At 44.4% G+C, this 24,869-nt stretch overlaps 3 protein-coding genes across 17 annotated transcripts in view; 1 reads left to right on the top strand and 2 right to left on the bottom strand.

Moving 5' to 3' along the window:
• The window catches only part of FRYL (FRY like transcription coactivator), a 182,935-nt gene extending 168,149 nt beyond the window's left edge, over window positions 1–14,786 (top strand). For 13 of the 15 annotated variants that reach the window (XM_062575536.1, XM_062575538.1, XM_062575537.1 and 10 more), the window contains 6 exons: window positions 1,374–1,472; window positions 6,512–6,580; window positions 9,688–9,705; window positions 10,643–10,753; window positions 12,148–12,344; window positions 12,691–14,786. In XM_062575536.1, coding sequence (XP_062431520.1) covers window positions 1,374–1,472; window positions 6,512–6,580; window positions 9,688–9,705; window positions 10,643–10,753; window positions 12,148–12,344; window positions 12,691–12,949 — 753 coding nt within the window. In that variant the 3' untranslated portion in view covers window positions 12,950–14,786. The remainder of the gene's footprint in view (window positions 1–1,373; window positions 1,473–6,511; window positions 6,581–9,687; window positions 9,706–10,642; window positions 10,754–12,147; window positions 12,345–12,690) is intronic. The other 2 variants (XM_062575535.1, XM_062575531.1) reach the window with 1 other exon arrangement.
• Window positions 14,787–18,628: 3,842 nt separating this feature from the next.
• On the bottom strand, window positions 18,629–20,018 carry ZAR1 (zygote arrest 1). The gene is made up of 4 exons (XM_062574668.1): window positions 19,176–20,018; window positions 19,006–19,098; window positions 18,848–18,922; window positions 18,629–18,772 (listed from the first exon to the last, which is right to left on the bottom strand). Exons 1-4 carry the CDS (start codon window positions 20,001–20,003, stop codon window positions 18,629–18,631), a joined length of 1,140 nt encoding a protein of 379 aa, XP_062430652.1. The 5' UTR covers window positions 20,004–20,018.
• A 270-nt stretch (window positions 20,019–20,288) lies between these two features.
• SLC10A4 (solute carrier family 10 member 4) lies at window positions 20,289–24,038 on the bottom strand. The gene is made up of 4 exons (XM_062574521.1): window positions 23,720–24,038; window positions 22,247–22,568; window positions 21,696–21,906; window positions 20,289–20,983 (listed from the first exon to the last, which is right to left on the bottom strand). Exons 1-4 carry the CDS (start codon window positions 24,036–24,038, stop codon window positions 20,468–20,470), a joined length of 1,368 nt encoding a protein of 455 aa, XP_062430505.1. The 3' UTR covers window positions 20,289–20,467.
• Window positions 24,039–24,869: the final 831 nt, after the last annotated feature.

Below are 24,869 nucleotides of genomic sequence, written 5' to 3'. Positions count from 1 at the left end.
ATCTCCAGACGTCTCCAGTCCAACCTTCTGCTCAAAACAGGACAGTCAACCAAAATAGTTCAGATCAGTTATGGCTTTGTCTAGCTGTGTCTTAAAAGCCTCCAAGGGTGATGCAAAAACAGTCTGAGGTAGCAGAGTTGTTTTTGCTACAAGTTTAAGTAAAAAGTGTGTAGGTTTGGTGGGTAAGGAGGATGAGAAGGGTGAAACACAACTACTATGAGAAGAAAATACTTTTTTCTGGTGTTGGGCATTAGATTTACTGAGATAGTAGTTTTCAGCAGAATGATGTCCCCTCATGTCACACGAGTGGTTTGCAGTTGCTTTGGTAGTGGGTCCTGGCCTGCTGACATAAGATACCCATTGACTGTGCACTTTTTTGTTATTGCACATTTTGAGTGTGGAATGGAATCATGTCCTATAATTTGCCTCTCAGTTCACATGGACGTAGAGGTTGGGAGTGGCAGTGTCGTGATTCTGTCACTTCTGCCTTATGATGGTGGTAGAGTAGTTATCATGATGCGCTTGCAAAACCAGATCAGCATCATTCTCACCCCTGCCTGAGTAAGTGCAATATTGTGATTTCCAATGTCACGATTTATCTTTGTGTTGTACTCAGAAGCTGAGCAAGAGGTACCAGGTAACAGGGATTAGAGATAAAGAAAAGAGTTCTTAATCTGTGCATAGGGTGACCCTGTAAGGGCAGGAAACATCATGTTAGAGCCATAATGATGACAGGAAATGAAGATATAAGGATTAAGAAGAAGCAGCTAAGTGAAGTGGAATTATGTGACAGGGAGAAAATGTCTGGAGCAAAGCTGAAGTAGTGGGTCCCCAAGTGAAAGAGGCATTTTGAAACTATATCTGAGAAAGTCCATTAATGTTAGGATATTCTTTAAATATCCAAAAGTTCCTGCTTGACAGTTCTGGTTCTTACAGACTGAAGCCTCTGTTAGTGGTATAGTTTGCAGATTGAGAAGAGGAAGTAACCCTGGCTGGATGCTCCTTAGGTTGCTGCAGGAGCAGTCCAGCAACATCTTTCTTCCTGCTGCAGGCTGTTCTATTTACACTAGCTGTGTGTCCATCACATAATATTTTTTTTTCCTCTAAGATCTAAAAATCCCTTTGAAAACTCTCATTCAGATATTCACTAGGTACTGCCTTTCTTTCTTTAAAATCAAATCTGTTCTTGAGCTGATAGAGCTGCAAGTATTAGTGTAAACTTAGAGGTATCATAAATAGTATATACACAGGTAGTTTCCATGTGATTTTTTCCCCAATTTCATCTAATAATTTATTTAGTTTCAGACTATAAGGATTATAGTAAAATATAATTATATCTGATGGTAGAGGTGATTGTTTTTTTTATCTTTCAGCTAATGTCATGTGGCCTGCTAGAAACATTGAAGTTCAGTGTTCTAGAGCTCCAAGAACACTTAGATACCTATAATGTCAAAAGAGAAGCAGCAGAACAGGTGAGTCTGATTTGTATTTTCAGACAGAAATATTAGGATCTATTCATCAAGAAAATGTTAAAGGTCTTTATCTCTCAACACAGGTATCTGCAAGTAAACTATATAAAAAAAAGTGAAATAAAGTCTTGTTTTCCTTTTCTTATTACTATTCTATGTGTATAATCTGAACCTGAGTTTTGCTGTTACATGTAATTCATTTTTGTTACACATATTTCTGGAATTGTCTTTGAAATACATTATGTAAACATACTAGAACTGAGAAGATGATTATTTTTTCACATGAATATCAATAAATCAGAGTAAGCTTGCTTTTTCTTTATGAAAGTACTGGCTTTTTTGTGCTGCCACAATTACACTGGAAGTGTGTCATTCAGCTTCAGATATGTGCAGATACATATCTATGTGTGAATTAAGTGCCTTAGCACCCATAAAAGTCAAAGATCAAGTCGATATAGTAAAAGAAACTAAGAAAGCTATTCATTGTATCCTATAGACACTTGCTTGTTGGTCAGCTGAAAAGCTCTTTACCTTCCTTTGTATCGACTAGATCTCTGCTGACTGTAATGGGAGCTGGAACAGCTACCTCATACGCAGATGCCTGAATTTACTTTTCTTATTCTAGAACTGCATCCCATTTAGAGTTACATTTATATATTTAGAATAATATAGCTTATTTTTCCAAGTACATGTTAGTAGTGTATCTCTTTTTCAAAAAAGTACAAAGTTTAAAAATTGACACTTTCTGTAGCAAGGGTATGTATGTTTGTTTTTGTGAACCTTTGTGTGAAGTTTAAGAAGGAAGATACTAACTTCAGAAAACTGAAACAGATGAGATTTCTGTTTCAAGAACCAAAAGAAAATATGAATCTACAATCAGCTTTGCAGGTACAGGAAGAGAAAGAATTTATGGGGCTTTATCAGTAGAGAAAATTTGGTCTCTAGGAAAGATAGGGATGAGGTATTACTGCTACTCTTTTCAGAGACACCTTTTGTAATATGTTTGGAAAATGTTGTATGAGTTTTAAAGAAGCCCATTAGAAATTTAGTAAGAGTGCCAAGCAGGCTGTCTGTTGTTGGCCTACAAACACTGGCAAAATCATCAAAAGTTAATTGAAAATATTTGCTTTGGCTTTTCTAATTTCTGCGTGTAGGTATAAATTGTATTAGCTCTATGTTTGCACACTCTCCTGATAGACTTGCATTGGCATCAGATGGGTGACAAATACCACATCTGCAGCATTTAAAGAATGCAATAAAATTAAATATGCATTAGAAAGATCTTATTAGTGGTCCCAGCAGCCTATGAGGCAATGACAGTGGCCATACAGGCAAGTCCAAGGGGAGTGAAACAAAGCCAGAATTGAAGCTGTGACATTTTAGCAGAGCTCTATTCCAAAGAAGAGTGGCTCTCTGTTTCCTGATCCCACGGAGTTCAGTAGGAACTGATGGCCTCTGCCTTGCAGAGGCGGGATCCAGCTGGTCAGTTTACCTGTCTCTTAGAAAGGTCATCTATTCTGTTTGAACTAGCAACTAAAATATTTCCCCTCATCAAGGAAAATCTGGCGTGCTATTCACTACCATTAAAAGTTAGCTGACTGCTAATCTGTGGAATAGAATAGACACACTTGCACTATTTTGTGGAAAAGACTGTAGAAGAACTGCAGTTTTCTTAAAACCAAGACTAAAGTATCCTACACAGCACTGCATGCTGTTTTTAGGATCCGAACTAGTGTCTATGCAGAAGTGTACTTTGTGCAATGCTTTGGAGTGATAACAGTTTATTTGTAATCTGACTCATGAGGTCTAATATTAATGAGCTACATTTTGCCATTTAGGCTTAATCAGAGACAAAGTGCTCATCTAATGACTGAGATTATCTTACTATATGAAATACGTAATGTCTGACAGTCTCTAATGCATAATGCTGTCATCACTGCTATGAGAAAATAATGTGTTTTTCTCATTTTAGCAAAACTGAGGCACAGATGGGCTAACTGATTTGCCCCAGGCTCAGGCAGAAAGATGGAGGCAGAATAGAGAGGAACTCAGATTTTGGGGTATATGTTCAACGTGGATAACACTGAACAGTATTGAGAAATTCTCTTTATTTAAATTCCTTCTCATTTAGCCTGCAGTTTATCATAACAATATGAAATGGTATCGTTTGGTGGATTTCAGTGTGATGAGTTAAAATTGTATCACTTTTAGATGGTCATGAATTCATCTAATGTATTTCCAATTAATTTTGTTCAGCCATGTGCCATACAGCTGTAAATCCATACTGGATATTGTGAGCTTGTTTGCATTTTATTTTACCTCATAAAGGAATCTGGATATGACTTTGATGGCTTCTGTCATTATATCACAGTGAAAGAACACATTTTTTTTGTAGTGAAGCTGTCAAAAGGATGCTGAAGAACATGTTTCTGTGGTCAGCCTGTCTTCTACCACAATATTTATGAATGATTGCAGTAAGAATAAGGTTTCGCTGGATCAGAGGAATTGCTCAGAAATAACAGTTTACATGTTTTTATTTAATCATTTATAAACATAAAGAAGCAGTATCAAAAAGGAGAAAATTTATCATTTGGACCAATCATTTATGACTGTCAAAAGCCATTTAGTTAATTTAGTCTGTTATTTAATTATTTATTTAGTATATTAATTTAGAAGGAGTGGCTAAAAATCTTGGAAGCTAACTTTTTTTATTCTAAATTTTTAAAACAAAAATCTATTTTTTTTTTGTATTACACAGTATACATAGATTAAGAATCTTCCAAAGCTTTTTTTCAGATATTTGTCCTATTAAACAGAATAGAGGGAATGACTGAAAGAGACCTCCTCAGGTCAAATCTGGGTTTCAGTCATTGCAGGCAATTACAACTTGTATCCCATTTAATTTGAAAGAAGTATTAAGGCAAAACATGTAACAAGTTTCCTCCACCACCTCACTTTTTTCATAGAAGCCTGCAGGAAGTGACTAAACTAATCTAGTTGAGATATATTCTAAGTGAATATAAATTAACAAGTATTTAAATAAACATCATTTTCATTTTAATCTCATCTCCTCTCAAATCAACCACTAAAAGATTCTGTACAGTAACTTCTTTTAATTAAGCAGTTATTACTTAAACTTTACCTTAGTAGATGTTGTTTGTTACTCTCAACACTCTGCACTATACTGGCATTCCCATTCAAATGAATCAGAATTTAAACTAGTGAGAGGCTTGGGCTGCAGTTGCTTGAAACGCCTATTCGTGAACCAAGGTAAGAAAGACAAAGAAAGATACCTGTACTGTAGGAGAGTTTTGGCACCTCCATCCTGGGGGCAATCTGAGAAACCGACGTATGCTGTGAATAAGAACAGTGACTGACTTCCCTAGCTTATGCTTTCAGTAAGGAGATACCTGGGGAAGAAATAACTTGATGTAAAGCAAACATGTAAGGAAGATTATTCTGTCACACAATCTACTGCTATTCCTGAAGAGTAACTTTATGCAGTGCTGAACATATGTTTTGTGCAAAAATTTTAGCAAATTAATTTTGTTGCCTTTTTGGAGTTACTATTTTGTCCTCTTGAAACAAAGCTGGTTTTGACTCCATATATGTGATAGACACAAAGATGCTGAATCAGAGAAATGTAATAGAAAATATAGGGTTGTATGTATATCATGTAAAATTCTACGTGTACCCTTTTTCAGACTGTTGTTAAGATTTAAAAACATCTTAAAATGGCAGTGTGTGAAAATAAATAGTAGCTTCCTAGCTTCTTTCCTCTTTGTTCCATTGTGAATGTATTCCATTATTATTGATGAATGCTGTCAGACAACAAGAAAAATGAGATTTGCAGTGTACATTGGTATCCATGCCACTAATTGAAACTGACAGCACAATGTTTAGAGAATTCCATTCCTCCTCTTGATAAGCACAGGGGCCTAGCTAATTCACTAAGTAACCTTTATTAAATTGAGCAGATGGGAAATCACATTTTTCTTTTCCTTGCATCAGACAAAGGTTAGAAAAAGGTCACTAAGATTTCCTGTGAGAGTCATGATATAAAGCACACAGTACGCTAAATTATACTCCTTGGATGTATAGAGCCTGTGCTTCATTTCAGAAGATAATCTGCAATTATCTCAACGTGATGCATTACTGTTTGTCATATTCAAATTACCACAGCATTGCTGCTGTTTTCATTGTACAGAAGAATGTGCTGGGCACTGCGTAGGGGAGATGACCAGGCTGTACTGTGTAACAAAATCATATTTGATTCTGTGCGCTTTGTATTAACTCCTTTAAAGTTGCAGAGTTGTTTAAAACCAGAAAAAAAAAGAGATTGCCCACAGAAATCAATTGATCTGTTGTGTACTATAGGAACTGAAGGTAAATACAGTCCTGTGTTCATGGAAGAGAGTGGATTCTGCATGATTGCACTGTGTAATGTGAGAATGCTTTACCACCCTGGCTTGTACAAATTGGAGGTGATACTAAACTCCCATTACAGAAGTTATTTTTTTTCTTTCTACATAATAAATCTGCACTTGCCTCTAGTTACACAGAACAGCTGTATTTCCTGCTGCTACGAAAGTACTCCAAAGAAATGTAGCAGACTTGCTCTTTACTCTGTAATTTGAATTAATGCTGTATTTAAGATGCTGTGAAATTATGTTGGTGTGAACCTTGTGGTGCAAGTAAAGAGAAAATATTAACTCATACATGGAAGGTGATTTTTCTCTCCCCTCTACAACACATTTCTGTACAACAATACACAAATTCTGATCAGTATTTACACCAAAGGGTACTATCCTGTCTGGGGCATCCAGGGCCGCATGATATTCACAACAGAAGGGATGCTCTGAACACTACGGGAGGTTCCATCAGCATAGCAATCGTTAGTGGGAACAACACTGGTAAGAAACTGTGATAAGAAATCAGTTGCTTACATAATCTGGGTATGTGCAAGATGCTACTGATGTATCTTAAGTAATTTTATCAGTTCTGTTTCAGAAGGTTCAATCTTGTTTATATTTGTTTTGCAGTGGCTAGATGACTGCAAAAGAACGTTTGGTACTGATGATGGTATTCATGGCACTAACACAGATGCTCAGGTAGGTGCATTTCATTTAGGAGTCTCTGGATATGAGATTTAAAAAAAATACAAGCACATAAAAGCATAAAAACTCCAATATTTGAAGAGAGATTAAGAAGGTGTGACAAGCTTTTAATTTCAGTTATCATGCTATCTTTTGGAAACTGGGACTTTTATGAAGTAGTGATCAAAGGGCTTCTTTTAATAAAAGTCAGCAACCAGTCTTGGGTTCTAAGCTTAATAACACTGAGCAGATAAGCAGACTAGATACCATCTGTGTACTAGCAAGTCTGCTTTTATGCAGCTGTTTCTACAAGGAAAAAGATTAGCATTCTGCTTATATGCTCAGATAAGCTGTCTAGCCAAAAACCTCTACTGGATTTAATATAATTAGTACCATATTAAATATACATGACCTTTCTGGAGCCATTATTTGAGTGGGAAGGAGCAGGGAGCTAGGTAGCAGTTTGGCAAAAATCTCATGAAACACTTCTGTCAAATATCATTAAACATAAAGCAACCTATCCATGTTAGTTCAGTATTTTGTGTGTATTTGCATGACAGTCATCTCTGTTTTAATATTGCTAATTGCTGTAGCAAGCTTTTTCCTCAAGTGGACAAGGATATTTTTTTAAAACAATAGCTGCATAATATTGTTACTGTAGAAAGAAAAATTAAATCCAAGCACTATCCATAGTTGATACAGGGACGTGAATCTAGAGTCTTGTAATAGGAACAGCGAAAGATGTAAGACAGTAGAATCACACACAGCAGACTAATGCACATTTTCACAATGACATTTTGAGAAAAGCATTTAAAAAGAAAAAAATATATATATATTTTGTATCTCTATTTCTGATACTCATGCACAAAGGTCTTAAAAGTTTGATCTTGCCTATTCATTGGTAAATACATTATACCTTGATACTACTGAGCACAGAAGACTTATCTCCAAATTATTGAAGTAAGATGTGTTGTGTTAAATAGAACAGACCTGAATCCTGAGCATCAAAGAACCACATCCCAAACCTAACCTGGAAAAGGGGGAATTCTATTCCTTTTCTTCAGTGAACACATTTTATGCTTGCTGTACATCTTCATAGATTGACTGGCACATGTTTAGAAATATATAACAAATACTACTGCAGTATAGTAAACATGCTATATATTAATAAAACAACATTTATGTATTTATTCACAATGTTGTTTATATACACTAAGAAACAACCGTAACATAACCATGAAGGTAAATATTACTATTCCTGTAGTATAGCTAGATAAACTGAGAAATGAAGGGAGAGCCACACTGAGCCTTTCATTTAACTTGCATAGGCAGAGCAAGGCTGGCAGAGGAGAATGCAGGATTCAGGCAGTTCTGTCTATTCCTCCACAATTCTGCAGAGTTTGAAGATATCCTCTAAAAAGGAGTTGTGACCTGTTCACATTGATTATTTGGGAGGACCCGCTTTGACTTTGGCTTTCAATCCTGGTCTGCAAGGCTATTCAATGCTGGCAAATTTTTCTTAATGTGAACCTTGCATTGCAGATTCAGTTAAAATCACTTTAATGTATACTATCTGTTCATTTGGGAAACAGTCTTGCTATCCTGCTTCATAAATATATACATTTTATGAAAGTTCTGAATTTATTTGTAGGGGGGTATAGTGGATTATAGGAGAAATAGAAGTTACAAAATATAAGATCGTTGTTTCCAAATTCCTTGGAAATGAAGTGTGGGGTTGATAAGCATATTCAATCAACCAGTTAATGCTTAAAATTTGTAAGTCATGTTTTGCTCAGAAAAATGGGGCTGCTCTCTTTAACAGATATTCTTCATTCACTAACACAAATAAGATTTTCTTAAAAATTTTAAGCACTGCAGTAAATACAGCTAAGGAATAGTGAGATTCTATTCTGGCTCATGCATCACCAGCAGACTTGCAAGTAAATCTAATTACTGGCTTTTTACTATTAGTGGTAACATGCAAGCCTGAAAGAATGCATCTGGACTCTCTGGTTAGGCTGTGTATACAGCACTGGCAGTTAGAAAAATCAGATTATTTGTGAAGTGAGCAAATATGTGAAAGTCACTGAAGCTGCATAAAACCATTTTTAAAAGAAAACTTCTCTAAATATTTGGAATAACTATCCTAAAAGTGTTGGGTTTTTTTGGTTTTTTTTTTTTTGTTTGTTTGTTTGGTTGGTTGGTTTTTTACTTATAGTGATAATGAGATTTGAGTTACAGAACACTGAGACTTGTGCTCTGCTATTCCTCAAAGTACTTGATTCAGTGCTCTGCTGAAATCCATCATAAAATTCTCATCGACTTTGGCAGTTCAAGCTCATATCTCTTCAAAGTGTTCTGTGCATCAGATGCAACTACTTATTTGATAGTTATGCTATGTGTATGATAGCAAAACTATGCAGTTTATAGTCTATTAAGCACACAGTCTATAACTATGAGCTTAATAAATCTTAACTGCTTTTGTCTGTTGGGATCCGACATTGACTATGTCATTCTTCATGTGCTGATTATGACTTTTGTACTTGCTTGAATACCATCAATATGTTCAGCACTGTACCAAACACAAAAGTTAAGTTCCTGCCCCAAGCCTAAAGAATACGTTTTCTGACATTTTCTCTTCCTGCCCCTCTCTCCTAAGCATATTACGTCTCAAATTCTAAAAATTTAAAGTTTCAGCAAATTTTTGCTTAAACTGTAATGCTACAGAATAAGCAAGAAGCATTTTATAGATGTTCAGACTTGACTTTTCTTTTCTTTTCTTTTTTTTTTTTTTTTTTTTGATTTCTTGAATTTGCATACCTTTAATTAAGACTGTGCATTTAATTAAGAATGTGTAAAGACCAGGAAGGATTGTAAGGTGAAGTATGTTACTCATGCTGTGAGACAGCAAAGCTGATGTTATCTGTTGTTAGTTATAGCAGCAAGTGCATAGTAATTTTACTTCAAATTCAATCTGTTACTTGTTTCCACTCTTTGGAGCATGTTATTTGTATTTCTTACTCTGTTTTACCTGGGATCCTAATTAAAGTGATTTCCTACACTAATTCTTGATCTTTTTTTCTTTCTTTGTATTTTTGTGACCTGCTCATCTGCTTGCTTAGCAAATGGAAATTCTAGCAGTAAGTGATGGTTCTTAATTTATCAAATACTTAACTGTGCTAGTCAAGAAACTGGTCTCCATCTGTCTCTTGTCCATTTGTGACATAATGACGTCTTGTAATTGACTATTAAAACAATATTGTGTGCTTCAATTTTGCATAATCTAACCTATTGAACTGCTGGTACTTGTAGATAATAGGTCCTACAGTTAGAAGTTTATAGAGGATTATTCCATTCACATTAGATTTTATGTCTGTATGTAAAGCAGTATTAACATTGTCCTCACTTTGACTAGCCTTACATGCATAAAAGCACAAGCAAAACATTTCATAAGTTAATATGGCTGTTTCATTCCTTTAAGAATATGTTGTGTGGTATTTTCTAAAATAAAATCACAACTAGCTTTTATAAAGGAAGCATTATTTTTATGCCTAATAATGAAATTACTGTGCTCTTATCCTATCAGACAGTTGCAAGCTAAAGGCCAGGTTATATATACTGTGCTTACATATTTGTATTAATAGCTATGAAAGAATCTGTACTTACACACCTCAACTGCTTATATTGGGTATCAGGATACTGAATTTAAAATACTAAAATATGAACAATAAGAATAATAATTTCATATTCTGGTTTAGAACATGACATTTTAAAATGCCATTTGAATCATTTTTTCCTTGCTGGAAATATAACTTCTTATTAAAAGTAAATGTTTAACCTGTGAGACAGCAAGGCTACTTATAAATCAGGAGATGTAAGAAGAAAGCTTTCATCTGCTTTTCTGTAGCTTCTTGCTATCTTAGCTTGTAAGCCTTTTTGGCATTTTCATCAGTAAGCAAATAACTACTATTAATTTTGCACATTCTATACTGAAGTTGTCTATAATTTATTGTCTCTGGTCATGCATAGTAGATGTTTTGCATTTTCTGAACATAATATTGCTGTTTACATTTGTAGGAGCTGGAGTTGTGTCGGAGGCTATACAAGTTGCACTTCCAGTTGCTACTTCTCTTCCAAGCCTATTGCAAACTTATCAGCCAAGTAAACACAATCAGAAAAGAAGCAGAGGTAAAGGAAATCATGCTGTTTAGCCACTTATTGTTGACATTTTAAAGCAAAACAATTTAAAATACATTTTGGTAACATTTTAATCAGTGGGACATCTTTTTAGAACCTGAAGGAGGGTATTAGCTGTTTTTGTAAGCAATTAATAAAAAATTTAAGCAAAACTTGCAAGAATTTTCTCAGACATTTAATTATCTGTGTTGATTCTTGTACTACTTGAAAGCTCTTAAATAGGCAGGAATGCAGGAATCCAGTGTTGAGAATTTTAAATATTTCAGCAGGACTCTTGGTGTATTCTAATCAAGCTACAATCAAGGTGCATCAGCTCTAATCAGCAGAATTCTGTGATGAATCCCCTTTCCATCTCCCCAGTGCTTCCTATTATGAACAGAGTAACTTACTACAAACTGATTATATAACTATAAATCATTTCAGCCCCCATTCAATTACACTGCAACCTTAGCCCTCAATTAAAGTTTAGTTCATAGTGCATCATAGACATCTTGTGCCTGATTTTTAGTTGTACTGACTTTATTAAAAAAAATCTGTTATTCAGCTATGCACACATAGCACGTATACGATGTCAATAAAATCAGTCTGAATGAGCTAAGCTACGAATATATCTTCTGAAAACTCCCCTCCAGGACTGTAAGGCAGTAACTAGAGGTAGCAGAAAAATACATGCCTTGCGTTGCTTGACACAGTAGGAAGAAAAACAGTAAAGAGGAGAGGAATTCTTTAATTTCTGAGTAACTTAGGAAAAAAATGATGCACGTTCCTCACTTGGATTGACAGATATTTGTAAAAGCTGCAAATAAACAAATTAATTTCTGCATGGAGAACGTTATGGAAGGTAGGCATCACACCAGTCCCATTTCTTGCCTAAGTCACCATGTTAGCTGTAGAATCGTACTCTGTGTGATGGCCCTGTCTCTTACTCATACACTATACCTGAAGCAGAAGACAGTATTGTATACACAGACTGCACAGCAGTTATTCTGCTGGGTTACTGAACTTCTGTTACAGTTTTTTTCTTCATATTCAGACTATGTTTGTAATAGCACCATTTTTGCTTACTTTCCTAAGTGTTTAACTCTTTTGTTGATTTTATCATTGCAAGTGATATGGGGAGAAAATTATTATGTTTTTTTTGAAACAAATTTTAAAAGAACTGATTAGAAAGGACTGAGTGCAACTTCATCAGAGGAAAGCCCAAATACTTAGCATGCATACGTGGCCATTAAACTGTGTACTTTAGGAGCTGAAGCATGATGTACTTTTTCTGTCTCTCATTTATGATTGTAGGAAGAAGAAAAAATGTTAAAGTGTCTATTCTGCTAAAAGTTAATTTGGCCAAAGATTTAACTAGAGAAGCTCACTGTTACTATTTGTTTTAGGTTATAAATATGTCTGAAGAACTTGCTGTTTTGGAGAATTGTCTGAAAGAAGCTGAGTCTGCCTCTGACAGTGGTATCGAAGAAATTGAGATTGCAGAGGCTTCCCAAGCTAGCACAGAAACAGCTATTCACTCTCTCATTGAAACCCTGAGAAGCAAAGAGTTTGTGTCAGCTGTAGCACAGGTCAAGGCTTTCAGGTAACTGTGTAAGGATTATGCTTTCAGACTTGAACTCAGTTTGCTAATGGGCCTTTTTAATTTAAAGATAGGCATGGTTCCAGTTTTTTTTAAAACTCTTGCTAGATGTCCTTACTGAAAAGGACAAGCACAGTTACTTGATTACTGCTTTTTCATATGCATTTTGCAATTTCAATAATGCTTAATTTTTAGAACTTATCTTTGAGAAAATTATACCGTTTAACCATCAGGACTCTACAGAAAAAAAAGTTCTCTGGCATTTCTCTTGTCTTCTATTTAAATGTCTGTTTAAAAAACAAGCATATTTTTAAAAATAAGTATTTAAATCAAAATTATGTGCTTTCAGGTCTATTTGGCCCAATGACATCTTTGGCAGTTCTGAAGATGACCCAATTCAAACACTGCTGCACATATATTTTCGTCATCAGACGCTTGGTCAGACTGGTAGCTTTGCCATAGTAGGCTCCAACCAAGATATGTCTGAGGCTAGCTCAAAGCTGATGGAACTTAATCTAGAAATTCGAGAGTCTCTACGCATGGTGCAATCTTATCAGCTTCTAGGGAAAATCAAACCAGGAGTAAATCTTGTGAGCACTGGATTCTGAACAGTTGTTATTTAGAGAAGAACTTGATGTTGAAGATGCTTCAGACTGTTATTGAGCACCTTTCATTAAAAGAAAAGGGGAGGTGGGGGAATCATTCCTCTAGTAACCCCGATGACCAATGCACGGTTTCATCACAGCAAGAAATTATTTCATCAGAAGCAGAAATCTGAAAATTGAAGTTAACATCTTACTTGACTGCTCTTTCTACACAGTAGCTGTACAGGCAGTAGTATTTATCTTTTTTTTTATCGGAATATATATATATATAAACTACATGAAAGGAAAAGGGCTTAAATGTAATGCATACATTTGCATTATTTTCAGTTGTAACAGAACAGTAAATGGTGTTTGCAGTAACAGCCTCTAAAGGTTGAATCAATATAAAGCAGGTGAGATGAGGCTAAAATCACGGCTGCTTTATTTTGGCTGAAGACCTGCAAGGCTTCCTGGCTTTCCAGCAGTAGTAAATATAATCAGCTAATAGCTAATGAGACACTTTGAAATGTCATGAAGAATGTGCAGTCAAAAATGAGTAGAATGACTTATGACTGCGAAAACCATTGACTTCTCAACATTTTATTTGCTTTCTTTTGTCTGCAATGAGGAAATGATGTATGTGAGTTAGAATGTATGGCTATGTGACAGTTGCTTTTTGATGGTATGGATGATTGTTAAATAAGGTCTCAGAGCACGCTTAAAAGAGCTGCAAGATTATTTTTGAAGAAATTTTATTTTATTAGATCTAATCCTCATAGTGTGTAAATGTTAGGACATTTAATAATATTTTAAACTGGGATTTACCAGTGTTTCTAAAAGAAATAATATATGTTAACTTTATTGGAATGCTGCTCAGTTCTCTGATCAGTGCTTATGTTACAAATATTGATAACAACTAACCAAAAAGTAGCTGCCTGCAGAGACTTTAAAATGTATATTAAAGATATATGCTGCCCATCAGCAATTCTCATTAGAAGAAAGAAGTTAACTTATTTTATTCTGTATATATTCTAGAAACTGTATAGTGCAAAACCAGTATTTTTCTTGTACATTTGTGCAATGCACTGTTATAAGAGTAGGTGTATAAAGCTATGAGGGAAGGGGGAGTCTCCCTGTTGGTAGTCACGTGCATAACTTGCAGCCTAAGTAGTCTGCAGGGTTCAAGCGAAGAGTTTGAATGCACAAACATGCATCTTCATGACTCAAGTCAAGCCGAAGGAACTGGGACTGTATACAAGAACGACTACCAAAACATGCAAACAGGCAATATACTCATAGCTCAGTGTCAAAGTCTGTAGCATAAAAATGAACTGGATTCTGTTGAAACCAATAACATTTTGTATTAAAAAAGAAAGAAAAAGAAAAAAAAATAGAACGTAGTCCCATGATTCCTGTGATTTGAAAGGAACACCCAGTATTTTTATATACATTTCTTACCCACTGTGATTTTTTTAATGGGCTCTAATTCCAGAGTTTAGAATGTAGAATTGAAATTCTTAGCTCTGCCTTTTTGGGAGAATTGGACTCCACTAGAAATGTAATTATGTTGAAATGCATTAATTGAAGGCACTGTGCACGCTGTTGGACTGCTGACAGTAGTTGTGTTATCTTAACAAGCTCTGTAACTGGTCAAGGCACATCCATAATCACTGTATTTTTTTTCCTGACCCCGATAAAATTGAATTATTTTGATGGTTTGTGGTACTGTAGATGGTGTTCTTAATTATTTAATAAGTATTTACTGGGGATAAGTAGTTTTATTTAGTGGTGCATTACACTTTTATTTACATCATCTTTTATCAGCTTTTTTTTGTAAAAATAAAAGACATTTTATCTGTCATCTTGTGTATTTTACAAGCAACAAGTATATATAGTATGTTTTAATAATTTAGTATGTTCAGCTAAGCATTGACAATAGTGGGCTGACAGATCTTAATTAATGACTTTTTCCTATATCCTGGCAATGCAATGGCATTTTCCTAGACATCTTCTGAAGCTGTTAAAGGATATGCCATGTAACTTTCAAACCTAAATCTATGTATTTCATTCTGTATTAATTATGCATCTTCCTCCATTTATAATGAGTAGAGTGTGGGATCTGCCCTATGTTAGCTTACTGTCTACGTATTTCTGCTTGCTTCAGCTTCTACAAAAGAACAATTTCACAGCTCGTTCTGTCTGAAAAGAGCCCTCTCCTTTGCTACTAACACTGTAACAAGAAAGCAGTAAGCCAGTTTGATTGCAGTTCTTTTTGCTGACTGGCCCTATAGCCACTTCTCAAAAACAGTTACTACACGAGCTGTTGGATGACAGGTATATGCCAAACCTAAAGCTATGATAAAGGCTATATCTAAAAACAACTGAAAATGCAGCAGTACTGCATACAACATTGAGCTAACAAAAAAAAAAATCTTCGAGAGATAGCAGTAAATGGCAAGTTCGCAAGTTATCTTTGGAGAAAGGGCAGCATGGAGACTGTTCCTTTCTGCTTTGCGTAATCACGTATGCCTTGGTGAGCTTTTCTCCTGTCTGCTGAAGCCTCTGACGCATGCTGTATGCTCTCCAGGACACAGCAGAGCAGTAAAGTGGAAAAGGACGCAGAGTGGTACTTCAGCATCAAGCAGTAAACATCCAGAACACGTTTATGTAAGAGTGACAGGTAGAGCTACTGCCGAACTGTCTGCATGCGAAGGGCCATCCCTTAGCACTCCCTCACTCACAGGGCCTGGACCCCCTATCTGCTGCAGCTGAGAAACTCCTCGCAGAACAGCTCTCCTGGCAGCCCCTTTCCAGACCTGCTGCAGCAGCACCTCCAGGCTTTCTCCCAACCCTGATGCTAAACCTCATCCTAACCCTAAACCATTTCTCAGGCCAGTGCTTGGGCTGTGAACTCCAATAATGCTGCAGACAGGAAACTGAGGCAAAAATGCCCCACTGGGCCTCTCTGCCTCGGGAAGGGGGGGGTTATGGTTGGGGGGGGGGGGAGAAAGCCTGGAGGCACCACTGCAGTGGGTCTGGAACCAAGGGGACCTGTCCTGTGAGGACTTTGTCCTCTGGGCCACCAATGGGCATCTTAGTCCCAGCAGTGGCCTGAAAAATGGCAGAAGTGTTAGGGATAAGAGAAAGAAAAAGCCTGGAGGTGCTGCTGCAGCTGGTCTGGAAAACAGCTGCTACAGGAAGGCAAGTGCACCACCAGGAGAGCTGTCCTGTGAGGAATTTCTCACGCAGGGCACAAATCAGGTTCTCATCCTCAGCATTGGCCCATAGTTTGGGCCAATTTAGGGTTAAGAGCAAGCCCAGAGGCCCTGCTGGAGGGGGTCTGGACAGGCTGCCCAAGGAAGCCAGGTGCTGCCTAGAGACTTGTCCTTTGAGCGAGTTTAACACCGCTGTTCTCCCTGTCGCTGCCTCAAGGACACTGCAGTAGCTGAAGAAGGGGCTGACGGCTCTTAGCTCCTCACAGCTATTATTTGAAGCCTTAATCAACTGCTTAAACTTGCTGCTGTAACACATCTGATGGAGCAGAAGCAGCAGTTGCTTTGACCATAGTTGGTGTGGGTGACTGTTCAAAGATGTACTAATTTCACTGCAGGCTATTACCAATGGTAACTGCCTGAGGATCAGTGTATTCACAGCGTATTATTTCCCCCAAAGCATTGCTCTAAGGCTATCTGTACCAAGAAGTGGTGAACTGCACCTATTTTTACTAGTTGCCACAGGACTTCATACTGTTATGTCGCAAAGCTTAAGTTCTTCTCAAACTCATTACCCAGGTGAACAGACTGATCTCAACTATTCCAGAAGACTACAGCTTTTTAGAATCTGGAAGGCAAACAAGAAAAATCTTAAGTGAATGACAGAGACCGTAACATCCTTATGGTGATTACACTGGGGAGCAGCAGGGGCACCCAGGAGAAGGAAGAGATACAACTAATCTTTCAAGTTGGGTGGAACTTACTGTGGGAGCCCTTGCTTTGAATGAGCTTGTAAACCTAGGGAGTTCCCTTTTACTCTGATACAGAGGAAAACTTCAGGTGCCAGTATGAAATAAGACAGTTCCTATGCTCTGAGGGTTCTGGGTCTGCTACATGTTCCCAAAATGCATCTCGCTGCTGCAGCGGTTAGTAGAGCAACAATAACTTTAGCAATAAATTGGTGTTGAAGCATTAAACTTTAATTAACACAGTAATAGAGGCATGTTAAGGCAGGAATCCATAACATGACAAGTTATGCATCAGCTATAGAATTAATGCCCTCTAATAGCCACTTCTTGACAGCAACGACAGCTTTTGCCTGCCCTGCCATACAATAGCTTCCTTTTACAGAGGAGGGTCACCAGGCAGTGAGCTGTGCTTTACTACGGTGAAGGGGAAGCGGTTTGATTTCATGCTGTGTTTAGCTATTCTGTTTAACAGATGCCTAGACCTAGCTAGCTTGAGAGCACTCAGTTTGTTATAGACAGAAAGAAATCTGTCCTTCCTAAGGGAAGTCAGCTTAAAAGAGTTCTCCAAAAAGCTTAGTGCAGTGTAATACTCAAAATTAACAGCTTTATTAACATCCTCAGAAAAAAAGTATGTTTGCTGTAAGTTTACCATACTTCTTAGCTACAAGGTAGCCTAGTGGGATGTAGGTTTTTACATACTACAGAATGTTTCATTTGGCAATTCTGTAGTCCCAGAGTCAGCTTGTAACAGTTTGCCAATATTTGCTAATCCCTGCATGGAGTGTTACAGTTCACAGCAAAGATAGCTTTTGGACACATTCACTGGGAATTAATGCTGGTTCTGCCACTACAGTGGAACACAAGAAAAAAATCCTGGTAGCAAATCCAATCCCAGAAGAGTATCTAAATTTAGTTATTCCCCTATGATGGGCTACATCAGAGCTAGACCATAACTAGACCAAACTCTTCAAGTGTAAGCCACTTAGCTGCAGATAATGCACTAAGCATTACAACTTAGGAGAAAGCTAGACAGATGCAAGATCGTGCCCATCATTGTCATGTCACTTCTCTTGACAACCTCGTGGAAGTAAGATTCATTTACCAAAAACCATCACATCAGTGTCTCCCTTCCCAGCAGTTTGTGATAACTCCCTAAAAACATACTGAGACAACCACAAGCTTTCAGCTCTAGCCCACCAAACAAGAATATGATCACAGCTAAGGGCAGACTAGCAGTACCAGTAGAAGTGACCTAGTTTTTATATGGTGTCTCTTAATCATATTACTGTGATGAAGAACAGGTGAAGGAAACTTCCTAAATGGAATATCAATGTGCATAATAAGTGAATATTAGACATTTTGTTCAAGAATGATGTTCTACTTCATATTGTAGAAGCCAGCTGACAGTTCAAGGGGCTGAATTACAAGTATGTGATGAGTTCAAGGGCAGAAGGAATAAAAGATGTCCTTTCCCATCTGAGACGCTACGAGGTCTTGAGTCAACTGCTGCCAAGACCATCACTAACTGAGAAACATTACTAGTAGGTTCTCTGTTATGAAAGTTATAACATACACCCTCTGACTTGGGTATAAACCCACCTGGGAGTGCTTTGCAATACTTTTATTTACATATTTTCTAGCTACACCTCACTAAGTACCTTCAAACAACAACCATCAACAACAAAAAAACCATCTGCTCTACTTGCAGTTTTGTAGAAGAGCCCTAAACAAAAACATCACACTCAGATAATATATTTGAAACTAAATGTGCTATCGCAGGAGAGGCGTTTGCCTTTGCACCGCCCGCAGAGATCCTGGCGATGGGGCCTCTTGGGATCCACGTGGCGCATCTTCACCGGGCAGGTGCACCTCGTCTGCTTGCAGCTCTGGGGGAGAGGGGCAGGCGGTAGCGGGGCGCGGGGGCCGCCGGCGGGGCGCGGGGCGGCGCGGGCGGCCCTTACCTGGCAGGTGATGTCCTCGACGCGGTACGGGTTGTAGGACTTCTGGCACGTCCGGCAGAACTGCCGGAAATAGACCTGCGGGGGAGCGCCGCGGTCAGCGCCGCGCCGGGCCGGGCCGGGCCGAGCCGCGCCGCGCCGGGCCGCGCCAGGGGACCTACCTTGTTGGTGCCCTGCACGCACCAGACGTACGCGCTCTCCCAGCGGATGTTGCAGTCCTTGCAGTGGTAGTAGCCGTACTTCTGCTCCAGGAACTGCCGGGACAACCGTTACTCGGCGCGCCGAGGCGGCGGCGGCCCGGCCCGGCCCCGCTCCCGCCGCCGCCCCTCACCTGGAAGCGCAGGCGGGTCTTGCCCTGCGCCGGCTCCCGCTTCGGGGCGGCGGCCGCCGGCTCTGCCCTCGCCGCGCCGCCGCCCCCCGCCGCCGCAGCCTCCTCCTCGCGGGCCCCCTCGGGGGGCGCCGCCGCGGGCCCCGGCGCGGCGGGGGGCGCGGGCGGGCGCTGCCCCAGCGGCTCCGCGCCGCTCTCCGCGGGGGGCTGCTCCCAGCTCGCCCGCACCGCGGCCGCCGCCGCCTCCCGCTGCTCCCTCAGCGCCGCCTCCTCCTCGACGGCCGCCGCCGCCTCCCCGACGGCCGCCGGCGGCTCGTCCTGCGGGCGCCGCTCCGGCTCCGCGTCCAGCTCCTCGAGGAAGGTGGTGAGTCTGCGGGAGGCCATGGGCGAGTAGACGGCGATGGTGCGGGGGAAGCGCACGGCGCGGGTGTCGGTGGTGGCGGGGCTGCCCTGCTCCTGCTCCGGCTCCTGGGGCCGCGGCGCCGCGCCGGGCCCGGGCCGCCGCCGCAGCAGCGTGCGGGGCCCGAGGGAGCACTGCACCGAGGCGTCCTGCCGCGGGTTGACCTGGACGCCCACCTCCTTGGTGTTGGCCTTGCGCAGCCGCGGCGTCAGGTTGGGGTTGACCTGCGAGAGGATCGCCTTCAGCTGCGCCCGCTGGTAGTTGTCGAAGTACTCGGCCGCCGCCGCCGCCGCGTCCCCGTAGCCCGGCAAGTAGCCGCCCCGCGGCCGCCAGCCGCCCGCCGCGCCCGCCTTGCCCTTGGGCGGCGGGTAGCGGTAGGAGTAGGGGTGGTAGGCGGCGTACAGGTAGCTCTCCATCGCCTCCTCCGCCATGGCGCCGGCCCCGCGCAGCCCCCGGGGGCGGTGTTAAATACCCCCGGGGCGGGGCGGGCCGCGCCGGGCCGGGCCGGGCCTCCTCCTCCTCCCCCGACGGGGCGCCCCGCGCCCTGAGAAACCAACCGTGCGGGTCCCGGCGCGGCCTGCAGCCTTCTGCTGCGCCGAGGCGCGCAGCTAGCGGCTGCGTCGCAATGACTCTTTCCCCTTATTTTATTTTATTTTATTTTATTTTATTTTATTTTATTTTATTTTACTTAATTTTATTTTATTTTTTGCTCACACACATTGCTGAGGAAATGCGACTGGCACGGTAGTAAAACACACATCACCTTGCACAATGGGAGCAGCTGGAAATGGGTGGCGGCTGGGCAGAGCCGCTGCCCCGCTCGCGCGCGCAGCCCCGAGCCCGCTCACAAGCCGCGCTGGCATCAAGCGCCCCGGGTGCTGCCTCGCTCTCTTGCCTAAAGCGTGGTCTGGGCTGGCTCCACCTCAACAGAGCTGGGCTCCTCTGTGGTCACGGTGCCGTACGAAGTATCGGCCGCCTCCTCTTCTTTCAGTTTCTTGTAGGAAATATCTGTGTCTTCCTCCTCTCCAAGAGCGTCCGGTTTGTAGCTATCCCTCCCGTACATCTTGTACGCCAGCACAAAGAGTCCTGCTTCTGCCGACTGAAAGAGTGCGTAAAGCAAGGGGAACATGTACATGCTGCCGATGAGCTCCGGCGGGAAGGTGAGCTTCAGGATGGCAGTGCAGAGCTGGACGTTTTGGCACCCCGTTTCGAGGGACACTGTCCTCCTGCAGTGCGGCGGCAGGGCAAACACCGTGGCCAAGCCGTAGCCCAAGGCGTACCCCGCCAGGGGCATCAGTACCGCTATGGCGTAGACAGACGCAGGAATATGTGCCATCAGCTCTGGCCCCAGCATGGTGCCCGTGAGGATGAACAGGATCACCAGAGTCACCAAGAGGGACCACAGGGAAACCTAGCAATGGACAGAGGGAGGCACAGGCAAAAGCACGTCAGCCATAGCAAGCAGAGGCTTGACAGTGAGTTGAAATGGCAAAACCTGGTTGTACTGCCCTTCCTGGGTCAGCCTGCGGCCAGGACGTCGCTGCCATTTGGGTGAGCCCCCTGAGAGAAGAAGGGGCTGAAACCGCCCCTCGACATCTCAGCTGTGGTGACTTGCTGGGAAACTGAGAGCACCGGGGCTTGTGCCTCGCTTTTCCTCGTGTAGTTACACCAATCCGTTTGCGTGTTTTCAGGAAGTGTCCCCTTGCCGAAGCCCGGTGTTGCTAGCCCGGCTTTGAGCGGGGAGCCCGGGAAGGCCCGTCGGGGGCCGGGGCGGCCTCCCCGCTGCCCCCGCGCAGCACAGCGCTCCCTCGGCGCGCCGGCACTGGGGTGCCGCCTCGGTGCCCCGCTGCTCTGAGCCTCCGCTTCCCGGGTTTAAATCCTCGTATTCTCCCGAAGTAGCGGAATCTACCCGTGGGGAGGCTCCGCAAGCCCACACCATGCCCCCCGTCCCGGGTGCCCCCCGCACCGCCGGCTCAGCATGGCGCGGCGTGGCGCAGCTTGGCACGGCTCGGCTCAGCCCGGCTGCGTGCGCCCGGACGCTGTGCTAAAGCGCAATGCACACGGGGCTGCCGCCGGCGTCCCCGCGGCGCTCCTGCCCGGCCGCCCCGTCGGACGGCGCCTACCTTCACCAGGAGGTCGGCGACGCGGGGGCGCTTGTAGCGGACGAGCACCCCCAGGCCGATGGGCAGCAGGGTGCTGCCCAGCGTCAGGCTCACGGCGCCCAGCGGCAGCAGCCGCACCAGGGCCGTGTTGATCCAGTGGCGGCTGTAGACCCAGAGGCACAGGGGCATCAGGAGCAGGGCCAGCAGGGTGGAGGAGGCGGTCATGATGATGCTGCGGTGGAAGGAAAGAGGCGCCGGGTCGCCGCGGGCTGCAGCGGCCGCGGGGGGCAGAGCGAGCGCTGCAGCCCCCCCCCTCCACCTCGGGGCGCCCGTCGCTGCAGGAACGACCCCCGGCGCGGCGCGGCCGCGGGAAGGTTTGGGGGAAGCGGGCTGTCGGGGACAGCGGGCGGCTGTCGGGCAGCCTGCTCGGGGGGGGGGGAAGGGGGTCGGGAAGGAAAGCGGCGGTGGGGGGATGGTTTCCAGGCTGGACGCGTCTCCCCGGCACGGGGCGGGGGGGGGGGGGGCAAATCCTCGCCCGCGGCCGCGGGGTGCGCGGGGTGCGCGGCGCCTACCTGAGGTTCATGTCCCCGTCGACGAGCAGCGACATGAGGTTGGAGAGGTTGCCGCCGGGGCAGGAGCCGCACAGCAGCACGGCCACGGCCGCCACCTCGTCCAGGGCGAAGAGGAGCGCCAGGAGGAAGGCGAGCAGCGGCATGGCCACGAACTGCCCCAGCAGCGCCAGGAGCACCCCCAGGGGCCGCCGCAGCTGCTGGCCGAGCTGCCCCAGCTCCACGGCGCAGCCCAGCCCCAGCATGGTCACGCACAGCGCCAGCCCCACCAGCACGCTCAGGCCCTGGCTCAGGGAGCTCTCCCCGCGGGGGCCGCCGTCGGGGCCGCCGCCGCCCGGCGGCTCCGCGGAGCTGCTGGCCATGGGCGCGCTGCGCGGCTCCGCGGCCGCCGGCTCCGCGCCGAGCCGCGGCGGCGCCTCTGGGCTGCGCGCTGCCGGCTGCGCGCGTCCCCGGGCCGCCCCGCGTGGGCTGCGCCCGCGTGGGCGGCGTCTCGGGCGGCAGCGCCGCGGCGGGAGGCGGCGCCGCTGCTGCGCGGGGGCCCCCGAGGCCCGGCGGGAGCCGGAGCGGCCCTTGCCGGGGGGCTGCGGGAGGCGGGGGGCTGCCGGGGGCGCGGCGGAGGGCGCCCGGGGTGCGGGCTGCTGACCGCGGCCGCCGCTCCCCTGCCACGTAGCGTTTCTCGCTCGGCGGTGGCATCTCGCCTTGCTGCTCCGACAGCGAGGGGCCGCGGGAAGCCTTGGTGGCCACCTCCCCCTGGGCCGGAGGGCACGGGACCCCGGGGAGCCGCGCGACGCCCGGGGCTCCCCCTTTGCACCCCTGGCCTTTCTGCCTTCGCCCCGGGGCTTGCGGCCGCCGCGGGCGGGCGAGACGAGCTGTCCCCGCACTCAGCCGCCCTCCGGCTCCGGAGCCGCGGCTGCAGCCCTGCTCGGAGGGAGCATCGCGGTCTCAGCCCCGGATCGCCCCAGGGGCCTCCCTGACTGCTCAGCTCCCCTGCAGCACCCGCTGGTAGCAAGTTTCTCAGTAATTTCTTAGAGGGAAATTTTAGGCTTTCCCAATATTGCAGTAGAAATTGTTAGTGACTCCATAGAAAAAAAAGATAGAACGCCTATTTGCTGTAATTATCACTCAAAATCCAGCTGAACACAGGGGATACAAGCAGTGGTTTTGATCACCAGGACCCTAGCTTTGCCAAAATGGCACCGTCTTGAGCTTTGTTCTGCCTGGTTTTGTTTCCTCGTCGTGAGGTTAAGGAGAGCGCCGGGGGGCCGAGTCAGCCGGGTTAGGCGAGCGGATGGGACCCGGGCGCACGGCCGGGCTGCGCGCGCTCGCAGGCAGCGTGGTCGTGCAGGGCAACGTTTGGTGGCTTTCCGAGCTGAAACGGTTCTTTGGACTTAAACAGTTTAAAGATCTGCGTGTGCAGAAAAATATGGATGGCTTATTTATTATGCTTCTTAAAGCATGACCGCTACCGCGTGTTACCTCCCTTTTCGTGCAGCCCAGGCTTTGCTTCAAACCACGGAGCTGCTTGGCCAGTCATGCAGGCCCCGCTCTGTCGGTGGCGACGGCCCTGTTTCCCCACCGCTGGCCGTGCGGAGCAGCAAAGCGTGACGGGGGCGAGGGCAGCGCCGGCCTTAGCCGCCCGCGTCGCTCCCCAAACCGCCCCCTGGAGCAGGTCTGTTCGGAGGAAGATATTTTTATGCATGTGTGGCAAATCTAGTGACAGTGCGCCCCGTTTCGGGGCCCAGAGCAGGCCCCCTCGGCGTAGACTTCGCTTCCGGGGGACTTTTAACTCTGCCATTTCTCATGGGAGAACAAAGCAAATGCACTGTAACAAATCCAGACCTCGTAAGATTTTCCTTAAAATTTATCACCTATAGCAAGAATGGAAATTCAGGATTAATTCTTGGTTTAAACAAGAACAGTATCATTAACTTCAGGGAAACGGCACTCGTTTTTACTTCAGATTTACCTACGTTTCGCGTAATGCTGACTCTAAATCTAGTTGCGGTGCTCCGCTGATCGCCCCTGCAGCAAGCGCTCCCGCCGGCGGCGGCGACGGGCATGTTCTCACGCCCGGAGGGGACAGCGAGAGAGGGCTGGGCCTGCCGCGGGGCACGGTCGTGGTCCGTCCACGTTGCTTCAGGCTTTCGCCACGCGTCGTTGTCGAAGCCCGGTCTGGAGTTCAGTCCGGAGTGATGTTAAGTAGTTTAGCAACACCTGGCTGAAAGGCGGTGTGGACTCACACGGCACATACGCTGCAGTAAACCTGAATCAACACGTAATTACCAAAGGGAAATAATAATTACCACGTTACCATAATTACCAAAGCCAAAAGGTATCCACCCTCTCTTTTCCCTCTTTTCCCATCTCAAGTTGATATCCAGGATATATTAAATAGTGGAAACGGAAGAGAAAATAGTGCTGTCGATGTCCAGTGTTCCCCTTTCCTCCTACTCCGGTTTGTCGCATATTTTGTAATAATATTTCTGCAGGAAATGGTGGAGCTCACAGCTGCTGTAGGATGTCGTCATCGGCCTGTAAGTCATTCCTTGGCTCTGTGTATGTCAGCGCGGGCTGATTTGTAGAGTTGTGCCGGGGGTTTGCAGAGGAAGAGAAGCCCCTGGAGGAC

This window comes from Rhea pennata, chromosome 4 (genome assembly GCF_028389875.1).
Source record: "Rhea pennata isolate bPtePen1 chromosome 4, bPtePen1.pri, whole genome shotgun sequence".
Taxonomy (NCBI): Eukaryota; Metazoa; Chordata; class Aves; order Rheiformes; family Rheidae; genus Rhea; species Rhea pennata.
The sequence above is the reverse complement of the archived record's forward strand: the minus strand, read 5'-3'. Positions and strand labels throughout refer to the sequence as shown.

Coding starts and splice junctions, on each gene's coding strand:
- SLC10A4 (XM_062574521.1), bottom strand. CDS start 24,038: ATGGCAGAGTTAAAAGTCCCCCGGAAGCGAAGTCTACGCCGAGGGGGC. Junction 22,569..23,719: donor TGGGCTGCACGAAAAGGGAG/GTAACACGCGGT, acceptor CGGGCGGCGGCG/GCCCCGACGGCGGCCCCCGC. Junction 20,984..21,695: donor TCGCCGACCTCCTGGTGAAG/GTAGGCGCCGTC, acceptor GTCCATTGCTAG/GTTTCCCTGTGGTCCCTCTT.
- ZAR1 (XM_062574668.1), bottom strand. CDS start 20,003: ATGGCGGAGGAGGCGATGGAGAGCTACCTGTACGCCGCCTACCACCCC. Junction 18,923..19,005: donor GCGTGCAGGGCACCAACAAG/GTAGGTCCCCTG, acceptor GCTCCCCCGCAG/GTCTATTTCCGGCAGTTCTG. Junction 18,773..18,847: donor TCGAGGACATCACCTGCCAG/GTAAGGGCCGCC, acceptor CCTCTCCCCCAG/AGCTGCAAGCAGACGAGGTG.